The sequence below is a fragment of the Camelus bactrianus genome, chromosome 4 (assembly GCF_048773025.1).
Source record: "Camelus bactrianus isolate YW-2024 breed Bactrian camel chromosome 4, ASM4877302v1, whole genome shotgun sequence".
NCBI lineage: Eukaryota > Metazoa > Chordata > Mammalia > Artiodactyla > Camelidae > Camelus > Camelus bactrianus.
Genome location: NC_133542.1, coordinates 53,162,075 through 53,182,965, shown reverse-complemented (window position 1 = coordinate 53,182,965; position 20,891 = coordinate 53,162,075). Strand labels below are relative to the sequence as shown.

Below are 20,891 nucleotides of genomic sequence, written 5' to 3'. Positions count from 1 at the left end.
AATGGGATCTTTGGCTGTCCCAATTTCAGTGACATGATAGAAATAGATTTAAAGCTTTGGAATCTCCTTTAAAATAGAATTGTTGACAGCATGAAGAATGATGCTTCTCAAAGGCTGGTTTCAGATTTGTACAGTGTTCATGTATCTCCTCTAACTTTCAGTTTTGATGTATTCATGTCATAGCCCTCATTTTGAAAATTAGCTGTTAGCAAATACTTTTGTCCAGGATATTGAATATGTATCCCAGGGTGAAAGAAGAATGTGCATTTATATCTATACACTTATTGTTACAAATAATCAAATAAGTCTGATACATTTGGTACTTTCAAGAAGGTCCCTTTGAGTTTCAGATTATTAGAATTGATAAAATTCATTGGGTCTATATTTTTTAAACAGGTATTGTGATAGCAGAATAGAATTCTAGAATTCTCTTCTAGAATAATGAGAATCTTATAGAAGGATAGAATGGCTGGCTTCCTTTTACCCTTGACTTTCCTCTTGGAGGGTTTCTTACACTTTTTTCCTCCTCAAATTTGAGTATTAAGATGTCAGTGTTTAAGTAGAAACACAATTTCAAGAGTCATTGAATACTAGCCGTGGCCTTTTCATAATGGCAACTAGGGGCAGTTTCACTGAGTTTGTGGGTCCACCATCTGATTGGGGAGCGTGAGGTGGTAGAATTTAAGGCTTAGCGTGGTTGGTTTACAAGTAGAGAGCTCCGTGGCACCTGGAAGCCAGAAAAGAAACGGAGGCAGTCAGATTAACTTCAGGCTTAATTAAGCTGATGGGTCAGCCTGGGAGAAATCACGAACGACTCAAAATCCCCTCTTCCGCCCTAGCAGCCGTGCCCTGCCTGTAATCGTGGGTGCAGTGAGCCTGTTCCAGCCTGGTTTCTGACCGTCAGTAACCTCACTAGCCTTTTCCCTGAATGTGGCCACCGATCCAGAAACGTGCTCAGAGGGTCAATTAGAGAGCAGACCTCTTCTAAGCAAGCATGCTCTGGTGGGCTTACGGGTTTTATATCCTAATTCCAGGGGACCCTCCACATCTCCCCAGAGATAAGATGCACCAACACCTGTGATTCTTGTTTTTGCACCCACATCTCATGAAGAGGCCATCTGTTAAGCTTTAACACCAGCACGTTTACAATTCATAGGTGACGTAGTTAAATCCTGCCTTAAATCAGCCTACTGCTTTGCAGGGTACTGGCCAGCTGTTTATTGGGATAAGACATCTAGAAATGGTTTTGTCAAGAGAGATGCTGATAACTGTTGTCACAGGTTTTAACTTTTGTCTCACTTCTAGGAACTATGTGGAAATTTGTCCAACAAAACAGAACACATGCACACATATTTATTTCTCTATTTATTTATTTAAAATTTAGACTTGAAGGGCATGATGCTAAGTGAAATGAGTCAGACAGAGAAAAATAAATACTATATGTTATCACTCATATGTGGATTCTAAAGAGGTACACCAAACTAGTGAATATAACATAAAAGAGGTAGACTCACAGATACAGAGAACAAACTAGTGCTTACCAGTAGGGAGGGGAGGGGGGAAGATAGGGATGGGGGAGTGGGAGATACAAACTATTGGGTGTAAGATAGGCTCAAAGATGTATTGTACAACACGGGAATATAGCCAATATTTTGTGATAACTGTAAATGGAAAGTAACCTTTAAAAATTGTATAAAATAAAAAAAAAATTTTTTAACTTTTCAATGTGAAAAAAAATTAGAGAAATAGCTCTTACAACACCGCTGTTTTCGAAGAATGGAAATTGGTTGCTGACCATGTATTCTGGGTTTATGAACTGTTTGGGTAGAACTCAGAGGAAAATGTGTTCAGTGGAGCAAACAGAATTGTAGGAGGAACATAGCAGTGGGAAAGTGGAAACAGTTGTTGGCCAGGTTATTTCTTGAGAAACCTGGGGGCCAGCTCTACCTCTAGGGGGTGAGTCTGGGGAAGCCGCTTGCTTTCTGGGGGCGTTGGCTTCTCCGTAAGATTGGGGTGTGGTGGGAGTGGGTCCCCAAAGCTACCGTGAACTCTTTCTGTCAACTGGAGGATGGCCTTGTGTGAGGTTGTCCTCTTTTGCCAAAGGGGCCGACTCCTCTGCCACTGGGAGAAGTGGCGATTGCGTGGTTCCCACTGAAGACTGTCCCCTCCTGGAGCAGATGCTGGCTAAGGGCTGCACCTCCACCCTCAGATGGGAGCTCAGCCTCACGTGCTCGCAGTGTTCTTGCAGGAAGGGAAAAGAGCAACCGACCCTTTGTTACTGCACAAGCTAAGAGTTTCTGGTAGCAATGCAAACGTGCAGTTTTTTTTTTTTCCTTATTGCATTTCCCTAGAACAGATTTAATGCCTCAGAAGGGTCGAAGGCAGTCACGGGAAGTTGTTCCTGTTTTCCTTTTGACTTTACCAAGTCGGGAAAAACCCTCCCACCTTGTCTTTTTTGCGTGTCTCCCTCTCTCCTTCTTTCTTTTTGATATGTCTCATCTCTCTCTGGAACTTGCATATGAAGTTCAAAAGGGCCAGACATTTTGGTGAGGAGGAGGGTGGGGGAGCTGTGGGGTACGTGCTGATTGGGGTTTTTCATTTCCGCCGTGACACCAAGCCTCCTGTGAACCTACATTTTTTCTTTTGCCAGCATCACTGAGACTGTCTGGCCCTTCAGGTTCTGGTTTAGGGAAAAGTTAAAAGAATTCACAACCCCAGCTGTCACTTGGTGACCCTTTTGCCACTAGCACATGACGCAATCTCTCATTTCACCGTCCTAAAGAAAGGGGTCACTCACCCCCTCGTTACTTTCTACCTCCTGACTCTGCTTTATTTTTCGTCATTGCTCCTACCACCCACTGCCTTAACAACACACAATTACTTGTCTACTTTCCACCTCTTTGCTAGAATAGAAGTTCATGAGAGCAGGAACTTTGCCTCTTTTGTCCATTGCTGAAGCTCCAGTGTCTAGAACAGCATCTGCACCTAATAGGTGCTCGATGCGTATTTGCTGTGGCTAACGGGAGCCTTGCAGAGTTAGAGCTGCCGTTGTTTGTGGAATGAAGGGGGGATGAAGGTTTTATTCTCTCTTTACCTTCCTAGGGAATCACACGACAATCAGGCTTTACCTTTTGCAGGTTTTAGTTCTCCTAAAGGCATGATTTGACTTGTGGAGGGTGTTTATTATTATCATAGAACACAAACCTTTTTTGAGGGGGGAGGTCAGATTATCAATGTGTGATTTACGTACAGTTAAATTTAGCCTTTTTTGCATGTACAGTTTGATGAGTTTTGATAAATGTATATAGCTGTATAACCACTACCACAGTCCTGACGTAGAATATTTCCATCACTCAGCGCTCTTTGCAGTCTGTCCTCTCCCCCACCACCTGGCAACCACTGCTTTGATTCCTGTCCCCACCGCTTCACTTTCCAGAATGACATATATATAGGCTCATATTTTCGGTCTTTCCTATCTGGCTTATTTCTCTTTGCATACAGCTTTTGAGCTTGAGCCATGCTGTTGCGTATATTAGTAGCGTGGTCCTTTTGTGTTGCTGAATAGTTTTCCAATTTAATTTATTCACTAGTTGCAGGACATTTGGATTGTTTGCAGTTCGGGCTATTTCGTATAAGACTTCTGTTAACACTCACATACAGGTCTTTGTGGGGACAGATGCTCTCATTTCTTTTGGGTAAATACCCAGAATGGGATGGCTGGGCTGTATCATAAGTCTGCGTGTAACTTTACCGGAAACCGCCAGAGTGCAAAGTGGCTGTTCCATTTGACATTCCTACAAGCAGTGTATGAGAGCTCTAGCTGCCCCCCTACAACGCTTTTAAATCTAAAAAATTTTAGTAGTTCTAGTGGGTATGTGGTGGCATCTCATTGTGATTTTAGCTGAGGTTGCATTTCTCTGCAGCTAATGACCTTTGCTTATTTGAGAAGGTTATGGTTTCGCAGGCTGTGGTATTCTCCAGATACTAATAATTTTAGAATATCAGTGGCATTTGAAGTGAAAATTTATTTTAAAAATAGGCCAAAGATTTGAACAGTCACTTCCACTAGGTCCATACTATACAAAAGACTATTAAGAGTGCAGAAACTATCTTAAATTTTGGCAAAGGGTGATCTGTCTGGGTGGCGAGGAGGCCTGGAGAGGGTGTGCCTCGGACTTGGCAGGAAGATCAGTGGAAAGCAGATTTCATTGCTCCTCTGGCCTTGGGAGAGCCTGCTCTGCTCTTAGCTAAACCTGGTGTTTGTGGGAAGCAGACCTAGATTCAATTCCACTTTCCGGATGTCCTGGGAGTTACCTGGGAAGCTCAGCAGTCCTCTGTGGCCATCACGAGTGTGTGGTGAACACAGAGCCCCCTCTCTGGGGACAGTTTGCCTAAATGAGTTAATCAAGCTTGAGAAATCGGTTAACCACAGGCCCAGGAATACCACCACCCCTACATTCAGAAACTCTACTTCTCGGAGTTCATTAATTAAGCCAGTATTCCCCAAGGGCTGATGATATGCCTGATGCCGTTTTGCAGACTAGGGAAAACTGCGATAAAGAGACAGGAATGCTCCGCAGATATGGAATGTGGCAGTGGTGACGCCAGGGAGGACTGAGGTTGCCTGGGGTGCGCCCAGGAGGGGCTCCTAACTGCGCCCAGCGCGGGGGAGGTGGCTGGGACAGGAACCCCAGCAGGTGACAGCTAAATGGAGACATGCGGTTGAGGAAAAGTTAGCCAGGCTGACAGTGTGATGAGAAGAGGTTTCAGGACAGGGAGTACACAGACATCCCAGGGTAGGAGAGCGGCGGCCCACCCAGAACCTGTGCATCCTTTTCCGGGGCCTGGTTTAGGAGGTGGAAGTGTTGAGAGGAGGCTGGAGTCATCAGGAAGGCAGTGAAACCAACATGAGGACTGGACTTTGTCCTCAGGGCGGTGGGTGCTGGCAGGAGGTTTTAGGTGGAGGAGTGGTGTATTTGGATCTCTGGTTTAGTTGAATAACTTTGGTTGCTCTGTGATAAATGGATGGAGCAGGGCAAGACAGGAGGCAGGGAACCCAGTGAAGTGGCTGCTGTGGTCACCGAGGAGCCTGAAGAGAGCAGCTTATCGACTGTCCATGATGGCGAGGTGGGACCCTGTCCAGCCAGTTACTGGAAGTGTGCATCAGGGCAGAAGAAAGTGTGCTACTGGCTTGGGAACACTGAGAAATCTAGTACAGAGTACGGCCTTCTTTTTGGTTTTGGTTTGTTTGTTCACTTCCTTGGAAAACTGATGTAGAAATGTTCCTTTGGCTTCAGTTACCTGAACAGAGGAATCCGGGCATTGCCAAACCCTCCTCTTTGGATAAAATTGCTCCCAGCCATGGTCACTGTGTTCTGAGGTGGGAGGAGGGAATGCGGGAGGCTGGGCTGTGCCAAGGAGGGTGGGGGAAGTGGGGCAAGAAGGCGGCCTGTTTGTACCCAGCAAAACTGGAGCAGAACCTTCTACTGCTGCTCTGGGCTACTTCTTGCTAACTTCTCTGCATGTCTCATGGCCAGAACCCATGTCTGCTTTAGGAAGATACTCTCCAAAAACACTCCTCCTGGCCTGTCTCTTCTCGTGAACATTCTATAGAGGTGTGTCTTCTTTTCCTCTGAGATTCTCCACTCAGATTGAGGGGATTCTGTGTCCTGGTTTGGGCCTAGGGGGTCTCTCACAGCAGGCCATTCTGGTTTCATTCTTCCTACTTTGCCCTTCCTATCTTGCTGGAAACCCACAATGGATTTGCTAGAAATAATGGAGTAGAACAGAATGTTTGGACAGGATGTAACCATTTCTCTGCTTGAGGATGGATAGACCAGAGGAAGAAAGTGGGGAGAAGGGAACTTGGCACAGTTCTTCGGCACTTCCAGCGCGCCATATACTTCGTTGGGAACTTATTTATGTTACCTCATTTAATCCATTGACTATCATGCAAGGCAGGTATTGTCTCCCCCATTTAATAATGAGGAAATTGATACTCAGAGAGCATAAAGGTTTGGCCATGGGCACATAGTTGGGAAGCTGGGCCTAATTCCCGTCTGGGCTTTTTCTACTAGGTTAATTTTCCTTTTTTAATTACAAACGTTTGTTCCAACCTCCTCATTGTTACCTTGGGGATTTGAAAAGATTCCTGTAGTTTCTAAATCAACGAAGTGATTTCTGGAGAGCAGCTTTTGCATGAGAACAATCTAGCTAATTATTTATTTCAGTGTTTCTAGAATGCATACCATGTCCCAGGCCACTTTCAAAACCGTTTGGGGTCACTGGTTTGCGTCTCATGATCAAACCCGGGCTCTCAGTGCTCGGAGGCTAGTGCCGTCTTTAAACAACAAACTGCAGATGGACACAGTGCTGGTTTAACGCCTCTTCATTTTGGAGTGAGAAATTGGGAGGTCCTGTGTCTTAGAGATTTTGCTGAGCAAACGATAAAGAAAAGGAATAGGTCATAAGGCTTGGATATTTCAGAAGAATTTTTGATTTGTTGGCTTGTCCATGAATGAGTTAAAATACATGATAGTAGTGTCAGTCCTTCTTCTCTGAAGCTGCAGACCGCCCCCCCCCCCCCCATCCTCTCTGTTCTGTAGGAGTTTTAAATCCAAGTCCTTGTGGGGTCGGGGCCAAGAAGGTTAAATCCTGCTAGAGGTTGACCTTTGCCTTGAGGTCTGATTTGAACTCACAGATTTTTAGTCCAGTAGTTGGTTTTGTATCCATAGGTGGTCACTACATTCTTAGCTCTTTTTGCAGTCTGTTCCTCATGGCTAAGATCCCATCCCTACCTCTACTCTAGTAGAGGACATAATGATTAAATGAGCCATTTTAGAGGCCTGGTTTCTGGTTTCTACCAAGCATTCATGACTGTGAAGTGGCAGCAGGACCTAGATTTGACCTGTGTATCCCTCCTTTCTTCTGCTTTTCATTTTCTGCCTTTTGCCCAACTTTAATTCTTGTATGGCTACCTAGGATTATTCCAGCATTAAATAAATACCATTGTTGAGGGGGCAGCTGGGACACACAGAAGGTTGTATCTGTTTACGAGAACCTCCCCTCCCTCCAGCATGGCCAAACAGTCCTCCAGGGAGGCACCTGTCACACCTGACCAGGAGTAGCTGGGCCCTGTGTGCAGATGCAGGTGGAGCCAAAAGTGTGCATCTGTCCGGACAGTGGGAGCTTGTCAGTTTCACAGGCGATGCTCTCTGTCTGCCTTAGCTGACTTGTTTCTCCACAGGATATTGTTTGCTTTCCACACACACACACACACACAGAACACTGGGGTTGTCCTCATCACCTGAGAGCCAGGTGTCCGTGGCATTTCCTTGGTGTTTACTCACAGTTATCTAAGACATGCTGTGGCTTTCCAGATTAGGAACTGCTTTATCGATGGTGCGATTTATCATTGCAAGGACTCAACTGTGTGGCCAGATGAAAATGTAGTCTGCAGCATAAGTCACTCCAGGTTTGAGGCAAAGTTTGTAAGTGCTGCTGACATTTTCTGTGAGGGGAAGCAATTTCTTAGAGAAGCGAAGGAGGTCACTGGGATTCTAATAGGCCATTTCCAACCTCAGTGTTTTGGCCATCTAAGACTGCCCACCTAGGTCTGCTTTCATAAGTGCAGTTTTCCTTCCCAAATGATCCCACCAGTGGAGCTCAAATGATTCAGATTATGATGACCCACTCCCAAGCTGCCACCAAAAAACCTCCAGAAGCCCTGTTTCCTAGAGACCCCGCAGCTGGAAGTGGGGGACCCGTGGCTTCCTGGGAAGCAGTCGAGAAGCAGACCTGGGTGTTGAGGGCTCAGATGAGGGGGCTGGAGCAACAGCCCTCAGGGTGTATGGTTTTGCAGCAGAAACTGACAGCACTGTCCCTTCTTGCTTTATCTTTCAGTTAATGACCAGCCACAGCGTCCCTGCTGTGCGCTCCAGCCACTTCCTCCCCGGGCTGCCGAGCCGCACGCAGGCTGCGTGGTGCCAACTGAGGGAACATGGCTTGCTGGCCTCAGCTGAGGTTGCTGCTGTGGAAGAATCTCACGTTCCGAAGAAGACAGACAGTAAGCCTGGGGTCCTAGGGTGGGGGGCCTCCCGTGCTTTGCTTCCTGGTTTTGAGTTGGGGGTCAGAGAAGGCAGAGAAAGGGAGTCTTCTTGGTTTTCTTCAAGTGATGGAGTGAATCTGGCCCTGGTGGACACAGAACTGCATGGTCCTGATCTAGCCCCACTGCTTCGCATAGGGGACAGATTTGCAGCCAGGCAGAAGTGGTAGCTTTAGTTTGTGCAAGTGCCCAGGCCTGAATTCTGACCTCTGGAATCTGGCACAGAATGCCCCTTTACCATCTTACTCTTTCCTTTTGCTGCAGCCCTGGGGGCTCCCTGGCTCTCCAGGAGCACCTGATGGCTTCTGGCCAGTGAAAATGAAGTGAATTAATGGCCCAGCTCTTAGAGATCAGAGGCTGGATCTCTTTGTGTCAGTGAGGACTCTTTCCTTTCAGCTTTGACTGCAAGCCTGGAGGAATATACAATGGAGATTTGTTTTATTTCTCTGGAGGGTTCTAAGCCATTCATTTCTGGATGGGACAGTGGTCCTTTTGGTAATCCCGAGGTCATCTTTGATGATCAGGTGAATCCATGAGAAGGGGAACGTTATAAGGCATGGTGGTTTCCCTGAAGTTCTGGCATCAGCTCTTGGCTTCTCTCTCTCTGAACACTCCTAGAGATCCCGTCTGGTCTCCTGGGTTTAGCTGCACTCCTCTGTAGGCTTCTAAATCTCTGTCTCCTGAAGTCTAAGCCTGCATCCTCAGTTGGTTGTCCTCATGAAAACACATCTGTAACCAAAATGATCATCTTTCTTAGACTCAAAGAGCTATAAGGGATCTTGGAGATAGTTTCAGTGTTTCTGAAACTAGAATAATGCTTGGAGCTTCCTTAAAAGAAAAATGTCAAGGTCCCCTTGTGTTCACTAAATTTATTTTTTATTATAATATTACTTAAATATGTGCATATGTTAAAATGGACATAAACCCCTTGTATTATACAACCATATGACCCATACAAACTTACAAATTAAATGCAAAGTTGCAAAACCAATACAATTCAAATTAACACCATTAATGTAGTAAGACAGCTGAGGCTGTTTAGCTGAAGCCATATTATAGGCAACAATGCGACTACAGCAGTGCATGCTTATTTGCTTGAGTTTGGACAGTCTATATTATTATATGCTAATGATTCAATTTTCCTACCATTTTTTTCAGTGACCTTCATTTGATGCCACTGGGCTTTCATTTGGTCTAATCTCATCATTCACATATAGCAGCTGTGTCTGTGCCTTTTCCATTGTCTGCTACAGTTATATTGGTGCAAATACAATCACAAACACAAATGTAAACTTAGGCTTGAAATCGTGTGCCAGAACTTGGTTATAAAGTAGGCATTCAGAAAATCCAGATGTGTTTAATCACCTTTGTTTAGATGACCATTGAAATGAAAACACAAAATATTTAAAGTCCTCATGGAGAATTCCTATTAGTCCCTCATGAATGTATACATATACGTATTCTACTTTGAGAAACACTGGTAATTTTTCAGTCCCTCATGTTGCCTGTAGAGAGCTGAATCCCAAGGTCAGTAATGAGAGAGTAAGAACTAGAATCTGCATATTCTATCTGTCCTGATAATAATAATAATAATAATAATAATAATAATAATACCAGAATATTATATAATATATAATATAATAAAAGCAAACACTTAGAATGAGCTTCCATATGCTAGGCACTAAAATGGGTTGTTAACTGGATTAATCCTTTTAAGGTCTACAAAGTAATACTATTTCCTTGTGTTATAACTGGGGAACTTAAAGTACAGAGGAGTTTAAGCAATTTGTCTGAGATCCACACTGCCAGTCAGGAGCACATGCAGGGTTCAGATCTAAATAATCTGACTCTCGAGTTGGTACTCTAAACCACTGTCAAATTGCTCTTCAGTAGTGTCATTTTTTTCTACCTTTCTCAACATCTTGAAGTTTCTAACCTCTTCCTTGCCTTTGTCCCTGCCTCCCATGGCTATTCCCGGGTCCTGGCGTCCTCACATCCTGTATGTTCATCTCCTAATCTCATTTCTCAGCTACTGTGTGGTCCAGGTCCCCTGCCTCTTCTCATCCTGGTGGCAGCAGCCCATGTGATGGGAACCTGTCTCTGCTGTGCCGTGTCCATTAGCCAGCGACTGGTGGAAAGAGCTGTATCCTCTTTGTGATGAAAGGTCTCAAGGATAGTCTAGTCCAAACCTGCCATTTTACAGATAAGAACACTGAGGCACAAAGCAGGGAAAGGATTTCCCCCAGGTCAACCAAGGAATCAGGAGCACAGAGTCTTGGAACAGGACTTGGGGTTGGGCCATCCAGACTGGGCCAGTCTTTGGTAGTCTTGTTGCTTCTTGCTCAATAGTGCTTCTGGGTTTAAGAAGAGTTATGGTTAGAGAGATAGGCCGGCTTAGTCAAAGGCAAATTTTGTCCCTGTGGCAGAGTTCTTGCTGAAGGAGGTAGTAGGACTTAGCATCCTAACACCAAAGGGCTTTTCTAGATTATACACCTACTGCCTACTACCTTGTCGTCCTTACCTCCCTTCCTGATTTCTACAGGAAATGTATTTTGCTGAACCAGAAAAAAAAAAGTGCTTTATTTCAGGCTGCAGATGCTTAGTTTGTCGGAGCTGGAAAGATCTGGCCTGCTCCTTGTACAGTGGATGGGACTGGGGTTTGCAACAGCGGGGCAGGGGTCCAGAGTGGGTCAGTCATGAAAGTAGCACCAGAACCAATTTCCTTGTGGCCCTACAGGCTTTTAGCAGGCTTTGCTTTATCTGCACAAAAGGTTTAAGCCTATGGATCTTAAGTGCTGACTATAGCTACTTCCCGGTCCTCCTGGCTTGGCTCTAGATATACTGTTCAGACATTGAAACCTGTTCAGGGTTCCAAGCAGTTAGCTCACATAGTCAGAACCAGCCCCGCCCATTAGGCTGGGGAAGAAGTTAGCAGTTTCATGATAGTTCTTGCCCACAATGTATGGAAAACCATTGCTTGATATCCTCCTTCTGAGATGTACACATTTGGCCCCAGAGCCTGGCACCTGGCACATGCTTCATAAGCATTTGCTGAACGAGAGTTCAGTGCATTAAATGGGCCATTACAGGTCTCAAGGAGGCTCCCCTGCTGTAGGGGTCTTGTGTGCAGGAAGATGGAAAAAAGATGTAAAAACTGGATACCTAACACTAAACCCCAGAGCAAGCTTGTTGAAAGACGGTTGTTTGCCCACTTACTCTGTGTCCTCATTTGCTGATGAATCCTGGGGACCAATTTCTTGTGCCCCAATTATGTAGAGTCATGGGGACCATCAGTCAGGGTAGCTCTCCGCTGTTGCTGTTGGGTAAAGGATACATTGAAACTGAGTTGCATAAGCTGGGTGCAAAGCTCAGTTTGGGTCCAAAGTAACAGTTACCTTGTGTGTGTGTGGCAGTCTCTCAGTGCAAACAGGGCTTGGACAGGAAGGGCGAGGGGCCTCAGAGTCCTCAAAATCCTCATCTGGTTTTTGGCTGAGCCAGAGGCCAAAGTCCCCGTGGAACAGATGGGACAGAGGATGGCCATATGGCCTCTCTTTTTTGCATTTGCTATTCATTTTCTCACTTAGAACTCTCTAGCCATGTGGCTGGGGAAACAGATAATTCTAATATTTGCATGTGTTAGGGTATCAATATTTGGGCATTATTTAATGACAAGGAATAAGCTGTCAAATAAAAAAAAATTGAGACTCCTCATTTAAGAGCCATTAGAGAATTTTACTGCATCGATGGGAACTGTCTACATCCCCTCCCGGCTTCCAGTTTCACCTGATAGGTGTCTTCCTTGTCCTTAGTCCTGGCCTGGCAGTGATGGTTCAAATCCAGATACTAGTTCTAATTATTATCTAATTCTAATTCAATTCTGATTTCAGCTTGGCCACTGCATGCCTCAATGGCTTAGGAAAACTTATTTTTCCTGAGTTATAGTTTCCCCTTCTATGGAATGAAGAAAGTTAGAGCAAATAGCCATGTATTGTTTCCCTTATTGAGCATGTCCTGTGTGTGGACAGCATGCTGGGTGCACGGTCGGGCAGGATCCCCGTCCTCAAAGAGCTCACAGTTCATCCAGGGAAGCAGGTACAAGGCACTACGTATCACATAAGTAGAAATATAATGACAAGCTGTGATAAGTGGTATGAAGGAAAAAAAAAACAAAACAGACCGACTGCCCTACTGTGTTAGGTACTCCCAGGCTGTGGATAGGGACTTGATTTAGAATGGAAGGTCGTGACATTTAAACTGAGAGCCTTGACGATCACGCGGCAGTGAGCCGGGAGAGATCAGGACTTCAGCCATCAGGGGTGCTGGATTCCGGGCAGAGAGACAGAGGGGGTGAAAGCATGTTCTGGAGTCGAGGTACAGGAAAGCGGGTGGCACTGGATGGAGACTGGCTGGGGTGGGTTGGGAGTCAGCAGGGCCAGATCAGGCAGCCTGAATTTTATTTTATGTGCAAAAGGAGTCCTGGCGGCAAGGGTCAGATTATGTGGTCCTTGGCACTGAGGGGAAGTGAGTGATGTCGGCCTAAGGAGACAATCACTGTATACATATGTACCCCTGTGTGCTCTGTTTTCTTCTTTCATTTAACATGGTTTGCATGTTTGTTCCCCTATTTCCAAATAAACTTCATACTTATAGTAATGATTTTTGATGTGTAGGCTGTGTTTTATACTTTTGAAAGTACTTTTATATCCATTATCTTCTTGATTTTCACAGCAATTCTGAGGAGTATGCATTACAATTTCTGTTTCACAGGTGAAGAAAGTATCGTAAGTTAGTAAATTAGTAAGAGGAGGGGCTGGATCTTTTTGGCTCCAGAATCTGCCGCGGGATCATGCCACTGACATTCCTGATAGCATTACAGTAATCTGTCAGTGCAGTTTTCATTTTATAAGCTCTTACCCTACTGCCAACATTCAGATGTTTCCAGTGTTTGCTGTTACAAAGAAACTACTCTAAAGATTTTATACATACAGCCTTTTCTTATTTTTGTATGGCATCCTCAGGTCAAAATTTCAGGTGTAGGATTCCTAGGTCAAAGGAAATGATCCTTGACATATATGTTCAGATGTCATCCCAAAGGATTAAACCAATTTAAAAATCCACCGTCCCTGCCTGAGACCTTTCAGTTCTGGGAGGAGCAGGCCTGGTTTTCAGAATTTCTGTTTCTCCCTCCAGCGTTTCTCCGATTTGATCTTTAAGATTTCGCTTTCATTTACCCAGACCTAAATGAGGTATGTGCCGTATTAGGGCTGGGCCTCCAGTTAACTTATCTTTACATTTGTATTATATCACCCCAGCAGTTCTTATCTAACAGTGATTCCTTTTCTAGTTACATTTGAGACATTCATTAAAATCTTATCTGTGTAGGGGGAAACTTTGAGGCTATTCATTTGGTCATTTGCTAAGTATTTTTTATCGTGATGCTGATACAGCCTAGAATGTGCTGTGACTTTGATGAACATCCTGGTGTCTTGGGAAACTCATTGTCTCATGTTTCCTTTTTTGCCTCTTAGAATATTCTGTCAAATTCTCCTCTGTTTCTGTCCCCCATTGAATCTTATTACCTTATCAAGTTCTAAAAAGTAGCCTGGCACTACTTTAATGCCCCGGGTACATGGAGTCAGGTCTGGAGACATTTTTTGGTTGTTACAATCCTGGGCAGGGGAGGTGGTGCTGTTGGTATCTAGTGGGTAAACATCCTACCATTCTTAGGAGAGCCCCTTGCAGTGATTATTGGACACAAATGTCAACCATGCACTGAGAAAACCCCTGCGCTAGGGGTGCTTGCTCACATAATACCCTCATTGCATCTGAGGAATAGCGAGATGGAAAGTCCCCAGAGCAGCTTTATGGGGCAATTTACATAAACATCAGAATTTTCATTTTCATGCCGAACACTGAGAGAAGGCTTCTGAGTGTCTGACTTAGGTGAGAAATACCTTTTGAAAGCAGTGTTCCTCTCCATCTCTCCCACCTCATAGTGGGGCAGGTGTGGAGGTAGTGGGGTAGGTATCGGAGGATAGAAGACTTTTCTAGTTCTTTATTGGAGTTGGTAGCAGGGAAGCATCAATCTTTTTTCCAAGCTATTTCTGAGTGCCCATTTGAAGAAAAAGTGCTAAACTTAGAGACGGGGGAGAAATCAGATTTTGATAGTGAGTGGAGCCAGAATGGCATTCCTAGCAGAGTCAGATTAACTTTCTAGAGGGAGGCTATTCGGAAAAGAAATATGTAGAACATCCCCCTGAGTTTGGAAGGCAAGCTCTGTGTTCAATGACAGAAATCATTTTAGAGGGTCAGAGTAAAAGTACATGAGTTGAACTGTCTCTCTCATAAGTTCTCCGGTTTGGGAGCTGTCTCTTCATTCATTCATCCATGTTAGTGTTTCAGCCCAGCCAGGCTAATAAAGGTCAAGAATGTAGATACTCTGGTAAAGGAGGTTGAGGTGCTTATTGGCTAAAAGCAGGGACCCTTGAGTTGGACTGGCTTTGAATTCTGGCTCTGCTGTTTACCAAGCTTGTATCCTTGGCAATTAATGAACTCTTTGAGCCTCAGTTTCCTCATCTGTGAAATGGGTATTTTAACAGTACTAACAGGGTTACTTGAAGATTAAATGAGTTAATCTGTCTAAAGCACTCAAGGACACTGATACATGGTAAGACATACTTAAGTGTTACCTGTCATTACTGTTGTCAGTCTTTCTCTTACCTCTTTCCCTGATCTGCTTATCCCCACTGGCTTCAGTTACTGAAGATGATTTGCAAGATTTTCTCTGTACCCTTTGCTGTCAGTGCCATGGGAAAGATCCATTGATTTTTTTCCATCAACCAACAAATATTTTGAGCATCTGCTGCCCTACAGGGTCCTAGATGTGGGGCTGTGGAGATGTCTGGGAACATAGGCTTGATTTGTTGGGTCAGATCAGTGCCCAGAAGGTCCAGTGAGTGCTAGCTTCCTCTTAAGGGGCATCTTAAAAGGTCTTATGTCCCAAACGTGGCTCTGTGAGAGGCAGCCTGGTAGGTGCAGAAGTGCGTAGGGACCAATAGGTCAGGCTCAAACTCTGGTGCACTCTCTTACCAGGTGATGGCTCATAACCGGTCCCAGACTTAGTTTCCTCACTATCTAATGGTACCACTTGCCTCACAGAGTTATTGTGAAAATTAGACATGAAGTATATAAAAATCCCTAGCACACAGTAGGTGCTCTGTATTGGCTGTAACTATTATAAATCTGCAGGCCATGAGCCCATTTTACCTCTATGAAACTTGTTGATATTTTCTTTCTTTTTTTTTTTAATTTAATTCTTTTGGGGGGGGGTGATTAGGTTTGTTTGTTTGTTTGTTTGTTTGTTTTAAAATGGAGGTACTGAGGATTGAACCTAGGACCCCATGCATGCTAAGCATGTGCTTTACCACTGAGGTACACCTTTCCCCACTCCCCCACCCGTTGATATTTTTTTGACCATGCCACCTGGTGGGGTCATTTCCGACCTGGGCCACCAGCTTTCAGAGTTGGGCAGAACTAGCTGCTAATCTCGACCCTGCCACTGACTGTCTCTGTGACTTACTCTTCCTTGAGCTTTAGTCTTGCCACATATAAAATGGAGACAGTAATGATTCCTACATCTCAGGGATGTTTGGATAATTAAATGAAATACTTCATACATAATGTGCCTGCTACACATTGGACTCTAAATAAATTAACGGTAGCTACTCTTTATCCTAAAAGTACACATGGTGGCTTAAGAGCATCAAGGTAGGTGGTTATCTTACTCATACTCTTCATTTAATTTTTTTTTTTAGTTCATTATTCTTTTCTGAATTCATTCACAGGTAAACCATGTTTTGAAAGTTTTACTCCTGTCTGTTAATATTTGTAAGTGATTTTATTTAGCTGTGAACTTGGAATGGATACAATTTTGTGTTCTGCATTTTTCCCTTAGTATTGTATGGTTACTGGTGTCTGTGTTTCATAAACATGGTTGTAATGACTGCATCATGTATTGTTGAGTAGGTGCACCATAATTTAATCATTTCCATTTTGCTGTGCAATTAAGTTGTTTCCAGTATTTTGCAATTATAGCATTTCAATGAATGAATAACCTCATGTATATAGCTTTTTGATATTTTACACTTAGTTCTGTGGGATGAATTCCTAGGGATAGTTTTTGATCAAAGAGGGTGCACATGTCTTTTACATGCATGTGACCAAATTGCTTTCCCAAAGGGCTCAACTGACTTATATTTCCATCTTCATTATTTTATAAACTTCAGTTTATTCTCTCACTCCACACACATTTTTAAAGCCCTTATCCTGTGGCAGGCGTAGTGAAGGAAGTGACAGTAGGGGAGAAGCTCCTACATTAAAAGGCCCTGCTGTGCCAGGTGCTGATAGAGGCTCAGATTACCTGGGGACCCAAGGAGGGACTCCAGCGCAGCTGGCGGAGGAGGCTGAATGTCACTTGAAAGCTTAGAGATTTCACTGTGTGTTGTTTCTTTGGGATTTTTACAGATATAGTTAGCAAGACAGCCCCATCTTGGGTCTTGGAGACCCCACTGACAGCACACTTTCTTCCAAAGAGAGACTCATTTGTCTTTAATTTTTCCCCCGGTGTGCTATCTATAGCAAACTATTCTTCATAGTCATATGGTAACAGTGGGGTTTTTTGTTGTTGTTGTTGTTGTTGCTCTGTTAGTGAAGTAATACATACTCATTATAGAAAATTTAGAAAACATAGGAAAGTATTTAAAAAATCACCCATGTTCTTATCACCCTAAGACATCCACAATTCTCATCCATGTTTTTCCTTTCAAAAAGAAGGCTTAAAAAAAAGTTTAATGTGGAACCATATCAAAGCTCTTTGGAATTTAAAATGCCCCCAAATCCAACAACAAATAATAAACAAACAAAAAACAAACACAATCTGATGCACCAATAAAAAGATTAAATTAATTATGATCTATTCATAATGTGGAATCTCAAGTGGCCCTTAAAATCCATGTTTTGAGAGAATATTTTATGTCATGGAAAGCTCTCCCAGGATGATGTTCAGTGAAAAAGCAAAATACAAAATTATATATGCTGTATAATCTTAATTTTATAGAGAAAAAATATTTGTGTATGAATAGAAAAAAAAGACAAAAACTATTCATGGAAAACCAGTATTAGCTTCATTTACTAGGGGTTATCTCCAGGAAATAGGATTAAGGGTGGTAAATTTATATTTACCTTTTCCTAATTTTCTGTATTTTTAAAAATATCACATTTTCCATAATAAAAATATATGGCCTTGGGGCACAAGACAAAATTCTATTTAAAGAAAAGGAGGGATTTTGCACCAACATTCTCTTGACTTCATGGCTCTGAAGCCACAGTTGTAATTACTCTTTAACCACAAGGCCCCATGACTCTTCTGGGCTCCTTGGTAATTATTCTAATTAGAACGTCGGAGTGCAGAACTGAAAGGAAGAAAGAGACGACGGACAGGCAGGGGAACCAGTTGTCTGAACACCACAGGTTCAGTTAAATTATGTCTCATGATTTCCATCCTGTCTCTGTGCTTATTTATCCCCTGGTAACTCAATGAGGCAGGTTTTTCCTTTAGAGAAACCCCATTGCTTTAGCCAGTGGATCATGCTTACTTAAATGTTTAATGATCGTCTAACCCATTGGAGAAGATGGTGACCAGATCTCGATGGATGGGGAAGAACTTTGCACTCTTCCTGGATCTTTCCAGTCCTGGGTGCACATAGGTCAATGTGGAACTGCATGTGAATTTCCATTGTCCTTTGGAGCCCTCTTCTCAGCTCCTGGGGAGGGGCAACTTTGTGTGTTCCTTAGAGTCTAGGCAGTGTGTGTTTAGCACAGCAGGTGGCCCTGGCCTTCTCCTTTCAACACGTGGTTGTAACATAGCTGACACGGCACTAAGGCTGAGGTTGCAAAGATGACTGGACCCAGTGCTTGCCTTCAGCGTGCTCACGTTGTAGTGAGGAAGCCAGAGATAAAAATATGATTTCAGGGTCTCAGGGAAACTGCTGTGGAAGAAGTACACACAGGTTACTCTGGGAACACAGCAGAACCGCTTCCAGCTCAGCCTGAGATTTTAATACAGGAAATTGTGCCCAGCTGAGTCTTGAAGGATTCGGGGCAGTGAGCCGGATGAAGCAGGATGGATCTTCCCTTTCATAGGGAAAGCACAGGGGGATGGAATAGTACATTTTAAGGTGAGAACTGCAAACAGGTCAGCATCATTAAAGCTGAGAGAGTGGTGGGAGAGGCTGGAGAAGCTGATCAATTGTTAAATTAACTTGTCTGGATTTCCCAAAGCCCAGGAGCATTAGGCATCCGTGTTTGCTGGTTCGTTCGTTTGTTTAATTCACGGTGCTCTGTGTCTTATCCCCACTCAGTGTCAGCTGTTGCTGGAAGTGGCCTGGCCTCTGTTTATCTTCCTGATCCTGATCTCCGTGCGGCTGAGCTACCCACCCTATGAACAACATGAATGTGAGTATCTGAGCAACGCTCCTGAGACTCACCACTGGCAAGTGAAATCCAAGAAGTGGGCATGGGCTCAATGGGACCTTTCCCAAGATGCTATCTTCAGGAAACACCACAAATGATTTCTAATAGAAAAGCTAGGCTTCCGAGTTTTTGATAAGGGATTAACTCAGGGAAGCATTTTCAGTGCTAGTCAGTGGTGATAACAGTAATTATAATAGTAGCCGGCATCTGTTTCATACATTTTAAATCATGAAAGTAAAATAACCTTACTGATAGCTCAGAGAGGGGTGATTAGAAAAGCACCCTAAGGCAGTACCTTAACACCACTATCATCTGGTCCCTGCGAGGCTTTTTTGTATGTATTATCTCTTTATCACACAGTTGCAAACCATGGAGCATATAATTTTAGGGAGTACTTGTGTAGAACATCTGAGATTGACTAATTTTATTTTATCTGATTCTCATAGCAACTTTGAATAATGGACTTTGTTGTTGTTATCATTTGCTTTAATTTCTAGGTAACTAATTGGGGCTCAGAGAAGTGCCGGGATTTGTCTGAGATCATATATCTAATAAGTGACAGTGACGAAATAAAGCTCAGGTCATCGGACTCCCAGTCATGGGTTTTGAGGAGGGCCTTTTCAGTGAGCATAGAAAATACAGTAGTGGCCAAGAACACAAGCTCTAGATGCCAGGTTACCTGGATTTGAATCCTGGCTTCAACACAGATAATGTCACCTTGGGCAAGTGACTTAGCGTCTCTGCACCTGAGTTTCCTCATCTCTATCAAAGGGGAATAATAGTTTCTGCCCTCATATGGTTGTCGTGAGTGTTATCCTCAATCAGTCTTCCTCTCCTGCCTGGGCTTGCTGGATGTATTAACACTGCAAAACTGTCCCAGGCTAAAGGTTCAACATTTATGGGGGAGGTTTAGCTGGGACCTCTGATCCATGGCCCCAATGACTTTTCCTGTCATTAACTAGCTCCATCCTCACCCCGCCAGCCCCATAGGCAGGCAGGATACAGTCCTTTAGGGAAGAGATGGGGCTGGGATCACCTTTGAATTGTGTTCTTGGTCTCGTCCCATGTCTCTCAGGGCACACAGTGGCAGTTACTTACCTGCTAATTTGCTGGTACACATTATGCATATTCAAGTTTAAAAAGAACCCATGAGACCTCAAAAGGTTCTATCCGATGTGATTTTCTAATTTCACCAAAAAGGAAAAGCGTGAGCATACAATGAAATGTACACTCAGTTTGTAGGCCTGGGAGGTAATTCTGCTTTCTTGCTTGGATCCCAAAAGACTGATGAGCAAATGCGTATTTGATTTTATATAAGCATCACCCTAAGCCCCATTGAAATAAACATTTTAGGGGAAACTCAGCTTTTTCATCTGCTGGGCTATTCTTTCTTTGGAATTATCTCAAGGAGGCAAGGTGGTGTAGTGGAAATAGTGCAGACTTTGGTATCAGACAAATTGGGGTTGGTTTGGATCCTGGCTCTGCCACTTGCTGAGGTTGTGATCTTGGGCACATCATTGAATTCTGACCCAGATCTCTCTGCATCTAGATCATAGATTCTCAGAAATGTAAAATTCTTTTTTTTTCTCCTTTAAAAAAATTTATTTATTTATTTATTTATTTATTTATTTATTTATTTTTGAGGGGAGATAATTAGGTTTACTTATATATTTATTTTTCGAGGAGGTACTGGGGATTGAACCCAGGACCTTGTGTATGCTAAGCATGTACTCTACCACTTGAGCTATACCCTCCCCCTAAAATTCTTATACCTATGGAAGACAGATAAGACTTTTACCCTCAATCTATGCATTTCTTGCAAACTTACTTCCTATTCTCACCACCTTCTAGAGGCTCAGCTGAAAAGGCAGAGAACTTAGGCAAAGCTTGCAGAGATGTCTCTGTAAACAAAGGATTCATGTGTAATTCTTCCCTATAAGTCTTGACACAGAGCCATCAAGGTCCTAATCATGTCCCTGGATCCTGAGAGTTCATTAGGCTGTTGGATTATGCACCCAATGCCAAGTCCTCATCCTGTTTTTGTTTGCAAATTAGGTGGGGCACAACATACCAGGAGGGGTCTTTGCTTCACCCACAAAGGTATAGCCTGGACGAACATCACCCTGTCTTGGTGCCAGTATTTCCTGGATGCTAAAGGAGAGAATCCTTTGGTTCTTTGAGTCTTTGGTTGGGTTACATAAATCTCCCCTGAATGAGGAGCAGCTGACTTAGGCAAGGGACCTTGTTTGGTTTTCCT

At 43.6% G+C, this 20,891-nt stretch overlaps 1 protein-coding gene across 2 annotated transcripts in view; it reads left to right on the top strand.

Annotated features, from left to right (window-relative positions):
• The window catches only part of ABCA1 (ATP binding cassette subfamily A member 1), a 126,866-nt gene that overhangs the window by 12,133 nt on the left and 93,842 nt on the right, over positions 1 to 20,891 (top strand). For both annotated transcript variants that reach the window (XM_010952969.3, XM_045515259.2), the window contains exons 2-3: positions 7,903 to 8,065; positions 18,523 to 18,616. In XM_010952969.3, coding sequence (XP_010951271.1) covers positions 8,000 to 8,065; positions 18,523 to 18,616 — 160 coding nt within the window. In that variant the 5' untranslated portion in view covers positions 7,903 to 7,999. The remainder of the gene's footprint in view (positions 1 to 7,902; positions 8,066 to 18,522; positions 18,617 to 20,891) is intronic.